Below are 20,414 nucleotides of genomic sequence, written 5' to 3'. Positions count from 1 at the left end.
GTTTTTCTTCTGGACGTAAAATTGAGTACAAAGTGTGTGGGTGGCAAGAATATTAGTAACAATATGCAATACGTACTTAAAGATTATTTACTCATTTCAGATTCACTGTAATAGTATTAATCATGCTGAGCTGATTTGGTGTTAATGTAGAAGAAATGTGTAATTCTGCAGCAGGTCTTTTGCAATGTCACGTTAATAAATGCCTCCTCACGTACAAACATTTGTTATCTTTCAGGAAAGAACTTTGAGGAGGCAGTTCCCATCTTTGGGAGGTGTGTGACCGCCCAATGTATTCAGCCACGCTTTTCTTCTGCGCCAATAGAAGGAACACATAAAAAAATAAAAATAAGGGGTGTGTGTGAAGCAATTCACATGGAAAAAAATCAGGAAAATGGATTGCCTTGTTTTTCTCAGAAAGCTGCAGCAAAACCCACCATGGGACTGATGTGCTCGTTTCACTTTGTTTTCATTTAGGGAGATAATTAGCACAGCCCCGCGGTAAGCGAGGGCTCACAAGTGGGTGCAGGGCGTCTGTGCACCCAGAAATGAATTACCTTGTGTTACTGCTTGTCTGCCACATCCTTCATACTGACAGCACAGCGCGGGGAGTGCGCAGGGGGGTAAAAAGTGGCAAAATGGCTCTTAGCGGTGTAATTCTGAGTTCAAGAAATTAGGGAGGGAAGGCTTTTTGCTCAGCACCCAGAGGGTGATTCCGGGGGTGTGTGAACTCTTCTGGGCTGGGTTGAGGAGCACGAGTTCCACCCAAGCAGCGCTGGAGAGCTGTTTACTGGTACCAGTCTCAGGATGCCAAGGCAATGCATCGCTGGTGACCCTCAGCCCTCTCTTCGTGCGTCATCTCCGGGCGAGCAGCGCATCCCCATGCGGGCTGTGCCGAGCTGGTGTCCCGCCCCATCCCTACCTCCGTGGAGCTCCAGGGGTAGCAGCGCCACCGAGGCTCCCCCTGCTTAGAGCCGTGGGTCAGCTGTGGCGGCTGATGCACAGAGTCAGTTCCAGCTTTCTTGTGCAGGCAGAGCTGCAGGTGGCTTAAGAGAGAACTTCAGCAGCTCGCTAGTGATGAAGAGAGCACCTGGAGGCTGGGATAAATAAAACCTTTGGAAGGGAAACAAGAAGGATGAGTAGCAGCTGTGTCCATCACTTTGCACAGGCATTTGCTTAACTATTTTCTTTTTTCTTGATTATTTTTTTTTCAGGAAAGTGCTTGTGCTTTCTACATCCCTGTCCTTAACAGTGTGTGCTTTGTTTCGCTTTATTTGTTTTCTCCTGCAGAGCCAAGTTCCCATTATGTGATTTCCTTAAAGGCCTTTAACAATGCTGGTGAAGGGGTGCCCCTGTACGAAAGCGCGACCACCAGGTCGATGACAGGTGAGTTGCCACTGCCGGTGGCACAATCTGCTCCCCAGCAGCCTCTGTGAGCCTTGCAAAGATGCACGTTTGGCAAAATATTTTGGTCAAGGCAATGGAAGAGAAGAGCTCTGCAACCTCAAAGTCGCCGCTAGAATAAATTGGCTTCATTTTCCACTTTATTGTAACTACACAGATAGAATGAATTATTTACCCTTTCCAGAAATTGGCTGTATAAATTTAATGGGATGCTTACAAGTGCTTACTCTTTGGTGCAGGTTGGCTTGGGAGAAGCATGACTCCCAAACAACGTAAATATTTAAAGATCAGGGCAGAGTAGAGGTGAATAGCTTTGCTGAATGAAGCCCAGATGAAATTAGTTTTGTTTCCTGCCTTTTTAAAGCAGTTTAAAGTAAAAGTGGATTAGTGAAAAACACACTGTCGTCATGCACATCTACAGGATCATGGAGAGAGGTTGCGAAAGGGGAAGGAGCACACTGATGAGGTTTTCCTGGCTCACAGAAGGGACTGCCCAGCGGTAACAGAGCAGGGTGCCTTTAGGCAGATGTTTTTCACAGCTGTATTATTGGGGTGCTAGCAAAGTTACAAAATCTGAATTATTCTTGTGTAGCACTTGTCTTCCAGACTGCCTCGTGGCTTTTCTGCCATCACTGCTGTGTGGGTGGGACTGACGAGGGGTTAAAAAAACAGAACTGAGACAAAAACAAAAATAAAAGGTGTTTTTCCTCTGGGTTGACCCCATCGTTTGGTGAAGGTTTTTTTTCTCGTGTTTCACCCATGGTGTTCAGAGCTGCCTGGAAGGGGAGCTGTGTCACTGAGAGCAAACCCGATCACTGACGCTGGCTTGGGTGGACTGCGAGGAATAAACCCACCAAATGGCACCTCTGTGCTGTGGCTCTCCAAGGAAAAACAGCTGTTATCCATGTGGCCTTGTGAAGTATTCCCATAAAAAATCTTGGAAAGTCAGAAGGAGAGAGGAAAAAAAAAAAAAAAAAGAAAAAGAGATTAATTACACCATCAAGGGCAACCGTAACAAGGTACCTTAGATATAGTGTCAGGGAGCTTCTGGCTCAAAATTATTAATCTTTTTGTCTGGAGTCTACAGAGGTCATTCTTGCTGAGCGTAAAAACTCCCAGTGAATTTGCCTCAGGATCTATATATACTTTGAGTTTGAAGTTTTTAGTTCCTTGTTGATTCTATTTCAACATTGCACGCTGAGTTTATGTCTGTATATATAACTTCTCATAAACAAAATGATATCCAGGTGTGAACAAGGTAATTTAGGCTTGGGCTCTGTATTTGGTGAACCGTATGTGGGAGCAGCACACCTCCGTGCTTCTCTCTTACTGCCGAGAGACATCCATACCTGGAGCATCATCCCACCACCTCCCGCCCATGGGATGCAGCCTCTGAAAGGAGCCGGTGGCCTGGGTCGTTTGTGGAGGAACATCTCAAAAACCCCTTTTCTTGAAGCAGGAAAGTGCAGGAACTGTGTTCCCCCAGCAGCGGGTGAGCTGACGCACCCTGGGCACCTGGGCACCGAAGAAAACCAAACCCACGTAGCATCCAGATTTGGTGGGTGCTTGTGTGGCTGTGGTGGGCAAACTGAAGTTCTGTAACAGGCAATATTTGCAAAGCAACTCCAAAGAGAGCCAGAAACTCTTTTCTGTCAAAACGATGGCGATTTCCAGATGACAGATGTCCACGCGTAAAATAATAGCAAAGGAAACTTTGGTGGAACGTGGAGATGGTATTTAGGGACTTATTTTCAGCCACCCTGGGATTATAGACATTTGCCACTTCTTCAAGTCAGTGGCAACATGTTTCAGAAACTGAATTATCTTGATCGATTGACACCGACCATTTCATAATGTCCTCTACAGCAGGACTTCAGGTGTCAGTATGGGAAAGAAAAATCAAAGGGAAGTGTAGCATTTGCTAAAAATGCCAACTCGGCTCCTCCAGTCACATCAGCTTCCAGCGTTCATTTGTTACAAACCTCAACAGGAACAGGTATTGCTCACCCGCCAAAGTTACAGGCAGTTCTTTTGGAAAACTTCAGGAAGAGAAACTGTTAGTTTTCAACTTGCAGAACCTCGATTGCCCAGGTCGAGACAAAGAAGAGATTCAGCTGCCCGTTCCTCCCCATGTTTTTGAGTTCTGGATCACTACAGCAACAACCGGGTTGCTTCATCTCCTTTAACATTCGTATTAAAACTTCTTATAAAGCAATTTTTGATGAAAGAAGCAACACAAGAGGCAAGTTGAACCTCATGGCTTATCGTACATTTTAAAGATCCTAGTCTCCTCTGTTTTTCCCTCTGAAGGCTGTGACCTCCCAAAGGTCTGAATAAGAATTCCAAAACTGTAAAACAGGGCGGTCAAAGAGTGTCAGGAGCTGGAATTGCGCATGGAGCAACTGTAGCAACTGTCAGTGAGGAATTAGAGTAATTTATGCTTTGATTAATTAATTAGCACATTGTTTTAGGGGGAAAAACAAGCCAAGGAACCTTTTGGCTTGCTTTGGCGCACTTTGCCCACTGCATTTTGGAATTGTATTTACAAAAATCACAACTGGTAAATAACGAGTCAGTAAGTAAGGTCAGTAGGACAGGCCAGAAGCTGGCTGGCTGAGACAACAAGGACCAGAGATATTCAAACGGAGTAGAAATGGTCTGTGGTTCCTACATGGGTGCCATCACCGTGCAGCCCCAACAGAGCCCTGGAGAAACCAAGAGCATGAATGTCATCGGGGCCGAACCGAATGCTAGAGAGGAATTCTGTACATGGGTGGTTGGTGGGGTTTTGTTTTTTTTTTCCCCCTGTGACTGTAACAGCAGTAGTCTGACCCATGGTCTGGTTCCTCTCTCACACCACCATAACTTAGAGAAACCTCTTCTACAGCGAAGTGGCAGGAGAAGCGTGGCCACAGTAATCTCAGCAGCCTCGGTTTGCTGGAGGTGTAAGCACGCCACTCAGACCTCAGCTTTTGGAAGTGAAATGTACCACTGTCTCAATAATTAAGCCGGCCAGAATTATCCTCTGACATTGCATAACACACCTCCATGGCATGCACATGGTGCTCAGCGTCTCGGTCCCCAAAGACCACCCGATCACAGGGACGTGGGAGAGGAGCTGTGCTTGTTCCTTGTGGAAGAAGCCCGCTTGAAGATAATCCGTGTCTCCATGCCTGGATGTGCACATTTAACACAACTAATGTGCTGACAATCTTAAACTGACAACTGCAAGATCTTCTTTCTTCAGAAATTGTTATGTTCTGGTTTGCTTAGCAGACATTGGGGCATCCTACATATGTGAGAGGATGTTGTGTCTGTAAATCAGGTTGGAAGACAACGCACCCTCCACTTTGTAGGTGTTTCTGATAATGTATCATTTAAGTGATTCAGGTTTTTTAGGAAAATATAAATAATGTTATGGAGAGACGCTGTGTGTAGATGCATCTTGTGTGAAGAAAACACAGCATACTTGGAAGTATTTTTCAGAGAATCGTAGAATCATTTAGGTTGGAAAAGACAAAAAGACCTTTAAGGCCTTCCAGTCTAACGGTTATCCCAGTCAGGAAAAACAGCACTTAGCGCCGGTTAGTTTTGTTGTAGTGATGTAACTGAAATGTTGCTGATGTGTTCTCATTTTGCATTAATGCCTTTCTTTCTGTTCTCCTCATGTTCCTCCTCCTCATTAATGCCATGCATTTAACCCATTGTGATGTGTGCCCCTTGGTGGCTGTTTGTGTTGTGTTTCGTTTTGTTTTTCTGTTTAACTTACCTATTAATTTATTTTGGAATGCTCATTTGGTGATGTATGGACCCAGACCCCATTGATCCATTAGAAGTTGATTTTTATCCTTTGCTTGATGATTTCCCTACCTCAGTCCCAGATATCTCCACCCCCATGCTCCCACCAGTAGGTGTCCAGGCTGTTGCACTTACTCATGATGCAGTGAGGGTCATCTGGGCAGACAACTCTGTCCCAAAGAACCAAAAGACTACGGAGGTTCGCTTCTACACGGTCCGATGGAGAACGAGCTATTCGACAAGTGCTAAGTACAAGGTGAAATTTTAACACGTTATGAATTTATGAGCTACTTCATCTGTTCATATTTTATTTGCAAAGGCTCCAAATTGGCTTCTTACAAATGTCCCTCAACCAAAATCCCCATTCCAATTGAAAGGAAACTTGCCTGAGTAACTACTGCTTCCTAGAAACCTGTGTGTTTAGCTGGATGAAAATGCCACCTTTTAATTCCACATGCCAGTTGTTGAAAGTGTTGATCTTTAATCTTTACCAGTCAGATATAAATTAGTCACAGATTTAGTAGCACAATAGCGCAGCATGAATAGGAAGATACACCAATTGCAAACCCACCCACGCCGTGTCACAATTCCAACCACCCCTATTGCTGTTATCCCAAATGGCAAAAACCAAAGGCAAATTTCTGAGTAATTCTGAGAAAACTCAATTTGAGCGGATATGACAAAAGCACACTACTTTCTGTATGGAAATTTCTTTTCAAGTCCCCATGAAAGCAGTACCAAAGCCCGTGCGTTGCAGCAAAGAGATACAGTGGGACAGGGAATGGGAAGGAACAAGCACAGCCTTTATTTAGGCTTTTTTGTTTGCTTGGTTTTGAGCAAGAAGCTATATTTCCCACTATCGTCAGCTTCTATATTGCATCTCATATAACATCCACCTTCCCCATGACGAGCATGTTCTTCCTCCCGTGCCCTACCATAATAGTTGTTTTCGCTTGCCTAAAGGATCGTATCGATCCATAGTGAGTTGTTTGCTATGGATGTATTTTTATACTGCAAGTGGACACCTCATTTTTTGACTGTTCTCTGTCCTAACAAAAGCAGCCTAGTACAAGTCATTTTTACAAGGACCATGGAACAGGCCACGCTCTATCCAGCCCTCAGGCTCCTCCGATCAGAGCCCGAGTGGTATGTCTGGATAGAGGCTGACCTTTCCAACCCCCCAGAGGAAGGCTCTTCACCTCTTTCAGGTTTGGGGTACACCTGTCCTACAGACTCTATACTCATGAGATCTTTCCCAGATCATTTTTTGGAAGACGTGGGAATGATAGTGGAGAAGCTCTTGCCTTCAGTCCGTTTGCTGGATGTGATTTTTTGGCTCTCCCCCTTACACGGCTCCATCAGAACTGGGCTCGCTGGCACTCAGCTACGTCCGTGTGCTGCCACAAACTACCCACATTGGTTGCGTTACTCCTGGGTTGTGTTCACGCCAGCTCAGAGGAGACTCGGGTCAGCTGGCTTTTTGCTGCTGGTGCTGACCCACTGTAAATCTTCTAAATAATAGCACATCTTTACAAAGTGTAAAAGTCCATGCTTTTAAGTAATAGCCCATCCTGACTAGGTATAAAAGTCCGTACCTTGCTTTTACCTCTGCTGCCATACTGCTGGCAACCTCCCATGCTGATGTGACGATCTGCAATATTACACCCAAGGTTTGTAGGCTCGTGCAGTTGTAATGAGCTCTTGGGTAATGGTGGGTGCCAAAATGATGCGTTGTAATGTTTTGGGTGCCCTACCTTGATCTGACTGCTGTTCAGAGATGGATTTCCATGCCTAAGGAAATGAGGAGCACAGCACAGGGAAGCACGGCAAGTCCCAGTTTGCAGCTCTCGGGATGAAACCAGAGCTCCAGCAAAGGCGGCATGATGTTCTGCCGTTCGCCGTCCGTCGTAGCATTTTCTCTGGTTTCCCAGTGCATGTACTGAGGTGCATGCGGTGGAAAATGGGGAGGGGGCAACAGAAATGCTTAAAAAATAGCCCCATTAATCTGCTGCGTGGGAGAAGCAGGTCCTGCTTGGAGGTGTTGAGCTTGTTGGCCTTCTGCTAGCACGAGCAGGTGGGCATCTCTCCCAGAGCCACCACGCAGGGCTCAAGGAGCAGGAGACTGGAGAGAAGAGGAGCAAGAGTGGAATTACCTTTTTTTTGCCACCATCTCTAATTTGGCCAGTCTGTGAGTAACACGTAAAGAGCCGATCTGATTCATTTATTCCAGTTCAATCAGCCAGAAGCAGAAAAAATCAAAAATCTTCCAAGAGGGTCTGCTTGCTTGAAATGACCACATTTTCTCAAGGAAACAAGATAAAACCCTATTGTGTTATTCTTGGAAAACAGCAGGGAACACTTCTGTTTCCTTCGGAAGGGTTTGGGTCAGGCTCACAAATAGGTTCCCAAAGCACTTGCCTGTGTGTGGGCATTGAATTTCCCAGTCTTTTGAAACTTTCCCATTAAAGTCTCCCATTGCTTCAAAACTGTATATCACATCCTAAGATAATGAAGGGTTCAACCTTTCCCATGGAAGGTGGAAAGTTTATAAATTCAGCTTCGCCCTGCCAAATTTACTTTGTACAGACCATCCCAAACAGGCATGGCGTGACATTACTAAAGATACTCACTCCAGTTACACCTCCTTCATCTCAATGGGTTGTTGACTTCAAGGATGTTTTGACTATTGAAATGCTAATATTTAGCATTGAGTGAAACAGTCAAAGAAAAACACTCAGTTGGAGACAAATAACTTCCTTTTTACAAAAAAAAGAACCCAGCCTCTTTATTTTCTACTAAAGACTGTTTTGTCCAGGAATAGGTTCAAACCCTATTGTTTTTTCCATCTGAATTTTTCCTTATTCTGTGTAATAGCTGAAGGCTTTCACAGTGATAGTTATCAGATTTAGCTACCCTCAGTCATGCTGAGGAGTATTTTATGCCATAAATCATTTCATTTCTTCCAAAATGTTTTCAGGGGGAGAAAATTATTATTCCCTTTATTGAAATCCAGCCTTTACTCAAAGAATAATTTATGTAAACTACAGCAGGTAGATTTTACCATCTCTGGTAAGTGCCTGAGTAGTTTGGCTGAGTAGTTTATGAACACACAGGTTATAAGTGACGTCTTTTCTTCAATAAGACTTCTTATAGAGGGAGATTCTCTGCTGGAGCAAACCCCTAGTACAGATAAGTTGCAAAACAGCTGCTTTCTAAGAGCTGGGAGTTTTAATTGAGTATGAAAAGGATAAAATCTTGTATTGCATTAAGTCCTCCTATTAAGTAGTATATATATAGAACCATATAAGTAGGCATATATAGAACCATAGCATCATTTAGGTCGGCAAAGACCTTTAAGCTCCTCGAGTCCAACCAATAGCCCATTCATCCATGTCTCTGCAAAGGAAATTTCTCCCCCTCCCCCTTGAATATTACTGCTTTAGCCTGTGGCATGCTGGAAACTTGACATCCTGGTTTTAGTAAAGGGCAATTTATTTTTGAATCAGCTGATGAGTTAGCGTCGAAATGGTGTTACCGCTGCACGCCAGCAAGATGCCTTCTTGTGAACCGCTTCCCAACCATGAGTATCAAGGTAGTCCTGTGATGCAGAGTCATCTGCATGTTGTCCTTACTCAGTTAACTCTAGTCCGTAGACATACAGACGTGTAAAAGCGTGCATCATTTACTCGCTGGCCTGTAAGTTGTCCAGGCTGGAGGATTGCACACCAGGCTCTGCAGCTTGAAAAGCGTGGGAATTGATTTTATTCAGTTGTCACCAATTTGTCCAATAATTTTCTTCTCACTTGTCTCCTTTGGTACTAGAGCAGTTTGGCTCAGATGGTTCCTTACTGCAGGCTGAGGTAAAAAGCTAAATCAGCTAAAATAAATGAACTCTTTAATATTCACATCAACATCAATATGTTTAGTTGTTCATAACACATCACAGCGAGGCAAATCAATGTTATGTTTCAAATATAATCTAATATGTAAGCATATTATATTTAACCAAGCAAAAGTGTGGTTTATGAATACAAAAATGCATCTTTATGCACGGGCCCTGGGTCATATTTTGATCTCTGTCATAAATATGTGTTCACACCAGAACTGGGAAGCCATAATTGGGGCCATCCTGGGGCTCAAAATGCTTTCTGAGCCTCCACTAAAAATAAATAGACGGGTTTTTTTTTTGTTGTTTTTTTTTTTTAGAAGAAACCCATCAAAGAGGCTGGAAACGAGTGTTTTAAGTAAATGAAAACGCTCCTATTTTTTATCTGCATTTGGGCATATGAATGCGTATGCATATGAAGGACAAAATGTACATTGGAAAAAAAATGCATGGCAAATTGCTTTGTCTGGGAAAAGAGAAAGCATCACAATAATTTATTTAACTGACTATGCTACTAAAAATACTCCTGTTAAGGTGTGCAGTAGCAGTAGAGCTCTTTTGCTTGGAAAAGGCATCCGTTGTAACTGCGTTTTGCTTGGCAACCAGCCAGGAGGGTGACTTTAAAGACGTTGTGCGCTCCCTCTCTTTGCAGTCAGCAGACACGACTGCCCTGAGTCACACGGTGATAGGGCTGAAGCCAAACACCATGTACGAATTCTCCGTCATGGTCACCAAAGGCCGGCGGTCCAGCACCTGGAGCATGACAGCGCACGCCACCACCTACGAAGCAGGTACGGCCAGAGCTGCTGGGGAGGCTTGCTTTGGGGGTTGTATTTCTCACCAAAAAGCCTGGTCCAAGCTCATCCTAACTCCATAAGCTGGCAGCGTACGCACAAAGTGTATTTCTTAATTTATATTTTTTTTCACAGGCAGCACAGCAGAGCAGTCGTTCTGCTGAGCTCTGGTGTTGCTGCAAGAAGTTAGGAGGTGGGAGTACATGTGCGTAATACTTTGCCCTCTGATATCATGGGGAGCTGTGACTTCTAATGATTTAAAATAGTTTTCATTTTTCAAAGAAATCCAAGATCAGGTGAGAAGGATTATTCTCTTATCATTAGATAATGATTTTGCTACTCCACAATTTTGACGTACGAAGTTCTATGTGGTTTTGTCTCAAGTTCATGACTTCCAATCATATCCACTTAGTAAAAAGGACTCAGTGACTGCCTCTGTCTAACTCACATCCTTCTTGACTTAGGGTCTTGACTCACGGGTGTGTTCTTACTACTGGGTGGACACATCTTAGCTTATTTGCTCTCTGCTGTGCTGGTGACCAGTGCATCAGTCTAGCCAAGACCTACAGGGTTACATTGATTGAAACTGTGTGTGCAAAAGTAGAGACAAAATTAGGGGAGAAAATTAGAAATGGTGGTGGGGAAATTTAAAGTTAGAGACGGGGGAAAAAAAATTAATAGTCAAGTGAGCGGTCTTTTCAGGTTGCACATTATTTCTTGCAAAGCCACAATTATCTACCCTGTGCAAAATGGTGACTTTTATCCGTTCCCTGCTGACCGTTTGGTAAGGCATCTTGTCTATGCTTTTTGGTTTTATACGTCTTTATTTCATTTCCAACAAGCAGCCATTTGTTAATATTAAGTGTGATTATAATGAACAACTATGCTGTGGAGGTTTCATTTAACTGCTCTTCTCAAGCATTTGAGTGGTGTTTTCCAAGCAGGAAACTATGACCTGGAAGATGCTCCAGATTCTGAAGGGGGCTAAATGCTCTTTTGATTACAGACAGCAGATACATATCACGTGTAACCCTAGTTCAGGGGGTTAAAAATATTCAGAAAGGGGGCTGGAGAGGTAGTGATCTCTCTTTTGTGTGCCTTTGCTTAACCACAGTGGGGTAATATTATGGCTGGGCTTTACTTCTAGTTATCACGTAGTTGTTAATGGCAGCGCCTACCCTGATCCTCAGGCTGTCTTTAAACAAGGGTGGGTCTTCCATGAAATTTGCGTTTCTTTTAGAATAAGCTGTCGAACTGCTGGATTTTCCACGTTCTTTATGATTGCCTATGTTTCTTGCTGTAGTCCCTTATCCACAGATAAGAGTGTCTGTGGTTTTGCTTAATATATTTTTCTTCTGCATCTGTTGGAGACAGCATTATGTACATTTGGACAGCAATGCAGAAAGGGCTGTATTTTCCTGAGGGTGACTGTTGGCCTTGAAAACACTCTAGGTGCCATTACAAATTGGTTTCTACCAGCAGATACCAAATGAAGTCTGCTGGTAAATATTGATTTGTTTGGGGCTTTTTAAAATGAAAACCACAGTATGTGCCAGTTAATTAACAAAGGGAAAAAAAGAGGGGATGCATGTGTCCTTAGATTTTCCCATGTGATTGCAATGCAATTATCTGAGCTTGATGGAGCAGCTCTGTTGATTAAGGGCATCCTGCACTGCCGATCTTTATTGCCTGTTTTGTACCCATTCCACATGTTGAATTTCCCATAATGGTATTAAAGACTGTATGTATCAGCATCGATACAGAACTCACTAGAGATTACTACCATGGCTAGGGAGAGCCTGTTGTGCCCATAATTCAAAAGCAGCTCTCAGAGCCAACTTCCATCCCCAGATCTGCCTACACAAGTCTTACTGATACGAAGGGTGTTAATGAGTGCTAAGGGAAACATCTAAAGCTTTGATTTTTCTCGTGGTATCTTCTGTTCACAATCTGCTGAACGCAGAGCTCAACTTCAGCCGCTCAGCGGGACCCACGTGGTAATTATCAGATGGAAAGCCTATGTTACAGGAGGGAGCTTACAAGCTTTCCTAGTTTAGCTTTCCAAAAACCAGAAAGTCTAGGAAGGGAAAGGGTTAGTTCATGAAAACACGTTCAAAAGGATTAATATCAGATAATGGAAAAAAGTATTTCAGATAAAGGCGCCGTTTATATACAGAGAGATGGACGCACCTTGGTAGGAATATGATCATTTATGTGAAGGTAGAGAATATTGCAGGATAGGCTTAGCAAAAGTAGAGCAGTACCATTTTGCTTTTAAAATAAAGTGTGATTAATTTATGAAAAGGGTTAATCTCTTGCAATTCCCTGGAAGAGCAAGGCAGTCCCAGATGTTTCTTTTTGGTACGCTGTGTTTCAACTGATGAGCCAGTGTCCCAAGCTGGCTACAAGCTGAGTAGCTTTTAAATACAACACAACCCACTTGGAAAAACAAAAAAGAAAAAACAAAAAAAACAAAAAAAAATCAGCAACAGCAGCAGCAGCGGTGGCAATAATAGCCAAAACACTAATGCAAACTCCCCCAGCAGTGTGGGAGCTCACATCATGCTGGGCATTGCCGAGGATTAAGAGATTTCTCAAAGATCTGTGAGCTTGTGTTGCAGCTTGCCTACTTCAGGCTAAGAAAGATGCAAAGATGCTTCCAGTGAGGAGCAGTTGATGTGACAAGACTGAAGTTAAATATTGTGAGTGGCATTGGTGCTGGCTCTGGATGTACCAGACTGAACAAGTCATTCCAGCATGTACAGCAAAGGGATAATCCACCATAATTCTGCCGCCAAGAGCATCCGCTGGCGAGTGGTAACCGGCTTGGTTGTATGACAGCGGTAACAGAAACTTTGGTTTTCTGTGCACAGATTTAGCGGTTGCTTTCTGGATCCCACTTTTGCAAAGTTCAGCTGATGCAAATACCACGAGACCATCTGCTTGGTGTTATTTCAAAGGCATCGGTTCCTTGTGACCACAGCCTGTACAGCAGCTGGTTCTTCCCTTCCTTGTGCTTTAGGACCAGTGAATGTTTGTCACCCTGAAGATTTGTGTCTGTGCTTTAGATCGGGCTCGTTTAGCTCCAATGGATTTGTAAAGCTTTACCTCAGAAAGTGACTTCTGGAGCAGTTCTTCGGACATTCAGAAAAGTTGTTCAATAGCCATAGGGGTAGGATGCAGGTGGTAGGATGCAGGTGACGTGATGCTCGTGCGCTGTGTGTTCCCTGCTGTGACACTGTCTGTACACTCCAGGTCATCAACAGCCTGTAGCCAAAGCAAGTAAATGAACAACAAGCTCCATGCCCATGTATTACTCTTCTCTCTCAACCATTTTTAAATAATTGTCCATTTTTCCTTTCTCCTCCACAGTCTAACAATATGATGTTAAAATATGTGAGATGCTCTGCAAGACCTCCTGGCCCCTGTTAGTAAAGCAGGGTGTAAAGCAGCAGCTGCAAGCTCAGAAATCCAACCTTCCATCTTTAATACAGTGGAAATAGTAAAGCTAAGATTTTTTTATCAGGTCTAAAATATCCCAAGCTGAGCATATATTTAATGAAAATGCACAATTGCATTTGTGCGTACCTACAAATGTTCCTAATAGAGAAGCCACAGTATTATTACTGATACTAAACATACAGGGCTCCCAGAGTATATTAGGTGTTTGTGGATACCTCGGCAGTTGTTTAGCTCTAAGGACCATACTAGCGGTAGGAGGAGAAGGGCTATCCACAAACCCTGAAATACCCACACGCAGTGTTTTGTGCAGTCGCCTCTACGGAAATGTCACTGCAGGGCAAATCGTGTGTTAGGTTTGCAGTGCATCTCAGGGCACTCACATCTGAAAGGATGCCTCCCGGGTGGTCCACGCCTGCTAAGGTGTGTAAGGAATTCAAAAGAAGGCGACTCACTTCTGGTTTCAATTATTTTCATGATTTCCAGCTCCAACCTCTGCACCCAAGGATCTGACAGTCATTACACGGGAAGGGAAGCCACGGGCCGTTGTCGTCAGCTGGCAGCCGCCGTTGGAAGCCAATGGAAAAATTACTGGTAAACATTTACATTATCCTGTACTCTCCGCTTATTTACTGTTCTGATCATTTGCTGCCTTCACTTCCTATCTGTTTCATTTTGGTTATTTTTTTTTTTTTTCCTTGGGTGCTATTTCATCTGATGTTACTGTATTTTCTCTTACTTTTATCAGCCAGACATTATTTTATTTTCTGTTAGTTGTATCAGCCAACTTGGTCTAGGAATCAGGGCAGTGTTAGGTATGCTGCAAGATCTACAGCTCAGGGATGCAAGTCTTTTATTTTTAAATGCTAAGAGCAGTAATCAAAGTTAAAAAATGCTGCACTCGAAGTGAAGGTTTTGTGGTACATGCTGCTCAGCGATAATTAGAAATGACTAATAAGTACTTTGTTTGGAAATAATGCAATACATAATACAATGCGTATGTAATATGTAATGATAAGTTGCTCGGTGCAGCACATCATGGGAGAATTTATTGTAGATATTAACTTTACAATAACAATTTAGGACAGTGATGAACAGGGAAAAAAATGGTAATACTGACAAGAACTGAACTTAATGGATGCTTCGCAATGACAGATTTTATTTTCCAAAATACTGCATGTGACCTTAGTGCCTAATTAAGAAATCCATTACAAACCTTTAATGTTAATTTAGTTTGAAGAATATAGTCGAGTTGTGTCTGAGACTTTGTGTTTAAATCATTATTTTAGGCTGTTAATAGACATCTCAGAGGCTTATCATTATTAGGAGAAATACTGCCCGTATTCAAAAATGTCCACTTGATGGTCACATTACTACAAACAGTTGGGTTAGACCCATTAGTTAGAGCCATTAGCAGTGAAGAGTGCTGGGGCAGATTTTAACACTTGCAACTCAGCAGGGCTTCACTGGCGTCGGATGAGCTGTTGTGAGTTACACCCGGAAAAGTGTCCCACTTCATGTTACCAATAAAATAAGGATAGATTTCCATGTGGACGTCGGCCAGCGATAACGATTTCTAGGCTAGATTTGCGTAACTGTGTATAATTTTACTATTATCCTCAGCACTTTACAACCCCTGACCATGTCAGAGAGGAGGATGTTTTGATGAAATGGCTTTGTTTACACTTACCTAATTCAGCCATTAGAGACAAGAAATAATCGTTCTGATGGACAGCACACTGAAATGAGTGCTAATGGTCCTGACTCCCTGGTGACTTTCCAAGACAAAATAAAATAAAAGCTTTCCTGACTTCCAGTCCGTGGTAACAACTTTTTATAGAGTTGTTCCATCGACTGAGAGCAGGCTGCGTCCCTTGACATCCATGCACAAATTTCTTTCTTGGAGCACTCGGTTGAAGAATGACTCTCACAGGGATTTTTTAGTGCATCCGGGTCAAATGGTTCTTAGACATAGCAAGCAGAGAAAACAACTCCTTGTGGAGAGTAGAAATGTCCCTAACAGCCACATCTTCATCCTTAAAAATGTTTGAGCAATTGTACTTGTGTTGAGACACACACACACACACACACACAGATATATATATTCATATCTTACCTATCTATTAATTCAAATGTCATGGTCAGAGAAACTGCTTTAGTAACCCCACGCTACAAGCCTTTACATAAAATCCTGTAATATAAAACACGAATAAAAATCAACTACACAAAACCATCTCACTTCCATCCTAACACTGCTTAGTAACCATTCATGTGGAATGAGATTTGCATTTTTTTATTTCAGAATAGGGAAACAGCCGTAGTAAGGCTTACACCAACTTTGTAGTAACTTTGGGTGCAGGCAAAGATGAAGCCCAGAAGACCCGCTCGGGCTCTCCCCGTTCCAGTAGCTCACGCCTGTGGCATGGCACTTCAGAGCAGTCTTAAGAGTGGCGTTTTTGCATATGACTAATTTGCCAGGGAGTATTTTAGGGGGAAAAAAACCCACACAAAGAAAAGATATTTTTGAAGTTGGGCAGAAACTGGTGTTGCAGGGTGTGCTAGACATCTCAGCCTTGTTTACTGGCTTTTTTCTGCTTCCCAAATGGCAAGGTAATTCCTACAAACTGTTAGTTTCCTAACACTTGTACTTCTACTCGAAGTTTTACAAACCTATGTTTTATTGAACAGTAAGTAGTTCTCGTAGTACTCTTAAGTTACCAGATTTCTGGATTACTAAAATTTTTGCTTCTTCCCCAAAATACTTTCCCCTAGAGCAGCCAAGGAATATCACATGGCTTCCCCTAAGTACCCAGCAATTGATGTGTGTGATTAATGCTGTTTAGTTTTATTGATGCTTCAGACACACTGAAGACGTACATCGTATGGTTTATGGCAGCCATTGGGCTGAATGGTGCGTCTGAATTTGAGTAACGTGCTTGTAACAACCTTTTAATGTGCTACCCATTTTCATATTTGTTAAATCTATATTTCTTACAGTGAATGCTGTACTTGTGGGTTTGTTCTAAAAATAGACAAACGTCTATTTTCAAAACATTTCTCAAAGCTATTTTGATTGGAGACCTGGTGTCTCTGCTTTTAAAAAGAAAACGCTGGTTTTTTCCAAAATCCAAATTGTACCTGTATTTCATAACAGAAGCACATTAAAATTTGAAGTACTAACGGAGATACTGTGTTTCTTCAGCTTACATCCTCTTCTATACTTTGGACAAGAACGCTCCAATCGACGACTGGATCATGGAATCCATCAGCGGTGACCGGCTCACCCACCAGATCATGGACCTCAACCTGGACACCGTCTACTACTTCAGGATCCAAGCTCGCAACGCCAAGGGAGTGGGGCCCCTCTCCGATCCTATTTTCTTCCGGACGCTGAAAGGTTTGGATCTGCGTCATCTGCATAGTAATGATACATAGAATTTGCTTATGCCTCCGTGGGAGCGTTTGCAATTAATTCCGTGTCAGCCAGAAGAGATCTTCCTACTTTGAAACTCTTATTGAGAGATAAAAGCGAAACACTGCATCCAGTAGTTGACAAAAGTAATCCACATAATGAGGCAGTAACTATTATTTTTAAATTCAGTTAGCTCGGGGAAAGCACCCTGACAACACCTAACTTTCTCCCATCAATACTTAAGGTAATTGGATTTGACTGGATTTCTCTAGGGAGGTCCCTTTTCATTTTGGATCCTCTGGCGGCTGTAGGAACCTGTAATGACTCACTCCTATCAACAGAGTAGGCATGCAAAATGATAATTAAAAAGCTCAGCAAACTGAGATGTGACTTGACTTTGTGTGGGGAAAGTCCTTCCAGGTATTTTTCAACAGCAGGCCTCGATTATTAATTAATTAATACCTGATCCCTCTCCCTTAGTGACTGGTGAGAAGGAGCAGGCAAAACAGGGGCACCTGTTTTTGTGGGGTTTTTTTGGCTGGTACTTCAGCACCGATGTGTTCATGAGGGTAAAGGACTGTTGTATCAGACTCAATTTCAAACTAACAAGCAGAGATATTCCTCTCCTCTCTTCCCCGCTGCCTGTCTGTGTGAAGCCCTGACATGATCTACCCGGCAATTATTAGTTATGAAGATGTAAGCAATATTACCGTGAGTGGGAAGCAGGGTGCTTGCCACAGCTCTGCTCCTTATATTTTAACTGTCACTCATTCATTTGCACAAAGGTATGAAATTACTTTTAAAAAAGACATGTAATTAATGAAAAACTCCGCTGACATAAACAGCGAAGCTATTCCAGGAAAGAAGCGTGGCGTATGAGAGAGCGCGTTATTGCTGTGCCTTCTCTAGAGAAAATCCAGGGATTTGTACGTAAAAATAACATCTTGGCAGAAGAGAATTGAGACTGGACTCAGGCTGGGCCTGAGGCATCATGACTGGAGGGAAATTAGGGAAATTCAGGCTCAAACCTGTGCCGGAGAGGCAGCCCCCTACCATACTTTCCATGAATTAGCAAGAGTCAGAGAGGAAAAAAAAAAAAAAAAAGAAAAACTGTATCAATTTGTTCTGAGCTTATCATTGCCTGCCCAGGTTTTCAGGACTTACTTGTCCAAGTCATGTTTCACTTTGAATGAATTATTGGGAAGATCCTGATTATTCATTCTCTACTGCCATGAAGTGTGAAGAGATAGCACTTCGCGGGTGCTTCATCTCTATCAAGCCGATGGTGCCAACTTAATTTCATGCTCACAATTTGTGCCAAGCAGAAGAAGTCTATTAGACTGAGTTTAAAATGAGTCAAGGCATCAAAATATAATAACCGCAGACTAATGAGATATGAAAAGATACAGAGACCCAGATATCTCAACTAAACCAAAAGATTAACACACTTGATATCACCTACTCTGTAATGTTTACACAAAGTACCATAAAACTCATTTGGGAAATGAATTCTAGATCAGACAGCATCAACAGATACCAAAAAGATGAATTTACACATTTGTTACATCTTGTAATAGCCTACAAGGACTCTGTCTAATACCCTGCCATGAATACTTAATGATATCCACCCTAAATATGTCATGTTCTATTCTATTCAACTGGTCTTTTGACAAATCCGTCCCTACACTTGAGGTGAAAAGACTTTCTGAAGTCTTGAGTGCGTTGTGAATTATGCAAAAATGTTGGTTTCCTGCCCTTAATAATTATTAGCAGAAGATCTGTATGTGCCATATGGTGATGCGAGCTCTGATGGCGAATCTGTGTCCTGATCAGAGAAAGTTTTAAATCACGAGGAACTCAACAAGCATCAAAGATCCACTAAGTCACCCACTGTCTCGTTTCATGTAGTAGAGCACATAAAGCTCCTCCAAGGAAACCAAGCTGTTCCTTGTGTTGTAATTGCAATGTGAGTATTTGTAGGGACTTTTCTTTACTAATGAAAGTGTAGTGATCTGTGAGAAAGAGATGTGTTTAGTAGTAAATAGCACTACCACGGAGCAATGAGTTTATATTCTTCCACCTCAGCTCCGCTGATGGTAATATAGAGGCAAATGGGCAAATCCTTAGCTTATGTAAATTGTCGTTACACTGTGAACTTCAATCAGTCTACCACAGTTTACATCAGGTGAGGATCTGCTTTCTTTATGCTCTGGCTGGTTAAATTTATCACTTAGAGCATGAAGAAGCAGATACGCACTTTCTTAGGCACCTGGAAGAGAAGACTAAAATGTGATCAAACATCCCACCTTTGGTTTTTGTTGTATAACATGGGCCAGAATTCGGTGTCGTTGCTCGGATTTTTCTTTCTCCTTACTGAGCCTGGATGACATATACATATACATATACGTGTGTGTGTGTCTGTGTGTGTGTGTCTGTGTCTGTGTGTGTCTGTGTCTGTGTCTGTGTGTGTCTGTGTCTGTGTGTCTGTGTGTGTCTGTGTCTGTGTGTGTCTGTGTGTGTGTGTCTGTGTCTGTGTGTGTCTGTGTCTGTGTGTGTCTGTGTCTGTGTGTCTGTGTCTGTGTGTGTCTGTGTCTGTGTGTGTCTGTGTCTGTGTGTCTGTGTCTGTGTGTGTCTGTGTGTGTGTGTCTGTGTCTGTGTCTGTGTGTGTCTGTGTGTGTGTCTGTCTGTGTGTGTCTGTGTGTGTGTATCTGTGTCTGTGTGTGTGCGTGCGTGCGTGCGTGTGTGTGTGTGTGTGTGTTTTTATGGAAGAGGAGCAGAGAGCACCCAAATCGTATGTGCATTTTGCAGCCCGTCGCAGTGCATACTCACAGGTTGCTCCTGATGTTGAAGTCCAAGTCTCAGTGTTCCATTGGCCTGTAAGTGGCTTTTAACTAATCATTTTCAGAAATTCTTGGAGTTGCAGAAGTAAATAAATAAATCGTCTGAGGTTGCAACTGCCCAATGAAATGTGACATCTAAAGGGAAGGACGGAGCTGGCGACGGGCAGGCAGGCAGGCAGGGGATTTCCTCAGGCTTTCCAATGATTTGTCAGCTCTCTGGGTTTTCTTCTGTTGCAGAAACAAGCAGATCTTGGAACTGTACGTAGCGAGTGTGCTTACACTTTCCTCTGCTGAGCCCAACCCATTCTGCGTTTCAGCCAGCCTTTACAAACAGACCTTCCTTGAGCACCGAGCTCCTTTAATTAAAGAAAATTAAAGAGTGGTATCCTGCTTGTCAGGCTGGCACAAAACGTTACATCCACACGTATGAACTGGAAAAAAAAAAGTTGCCTGTTAATGCACCTGCAGACATAATGCGAAGCAGGGATAGCACTCCAGATCAGATGCCGTTTTAAAAGGAAGAGTAGGGAGGGTGAGAGGGAGGGAGAAAGAAATCGCGGGCATGAAACACAGATAGTCCATTGTGCTAAGATCGGCAGGAAAACTCTAAGCATGGGCTTTCTGCAGGACATCAGATGAGAAGCTGCCCCTGTACCATTTCTACGAGAGCCCTGAACCCGCAGGTGATGCCACTCTGCGCCTTGACCCCCCTTGTGTGGTCAAGTGTGGGGCAGCATTTCTAGCCCTGCAGTGCCCTCTAATGCTGCCTTGCGTCCTGCTCCAACAGCTCATCCCGGTTCGTAACTGGCACCAAAGGCAAACCC

At 43.0% G+C, this 20,414-nt stretch overlaps 1 protein-coding gene across 2 annotated transcripts in view; it reads left to right on the top strand.

Moving 5' to 3' along the window:
* DCC (DCC netrin 1 receptor) overlaps positions 1–20,414 on the top strand; it is a 563,445-nt gene that overhangs the window by 484,773 nt on the left and 58,258 nt on the right. For both annotated transcript variants that reach the window (XM_080371917.1, XM_080371916.1), the window contains exons 16-20: positions 1,288–1,383; positions 5,217–5,455; positions 9,738–9,876; positions 13,825–13,932; positions 16,541–16,735. In XM_080371917.1, coding sequence (XP_080228043.1) covers positions 1,288–1,383; positions 5,217–5,455; positions 9,738–9,876; positions 13,825–13,932; positions 16,541–16,735 — 777 coding nt within the window. The remainder of the gene's footprint in view (positions 1–1,287; positions 1,384–5,216; positions 5,456–9,737; positions 9,877–13,824; positions 13,933–16,540; positions 16,736–20,414) is intronic.

This window comes from Falco punctatus (assembly GCF_963210335.1).
Source record: "Falco punctatus genome assembly, chromosome: Z".
Taxonomy (NCBI): Eukaryota; Metazoa; Chordata; class Aves; order Falconiformes; family Falconidae; genus Falco; species Falco punctatus.
The sequence above is the reverse complement of the archived record's forward strand: the minus strand, read 5'-3'. Positions and strand labels throughout refer to the sequence as shown.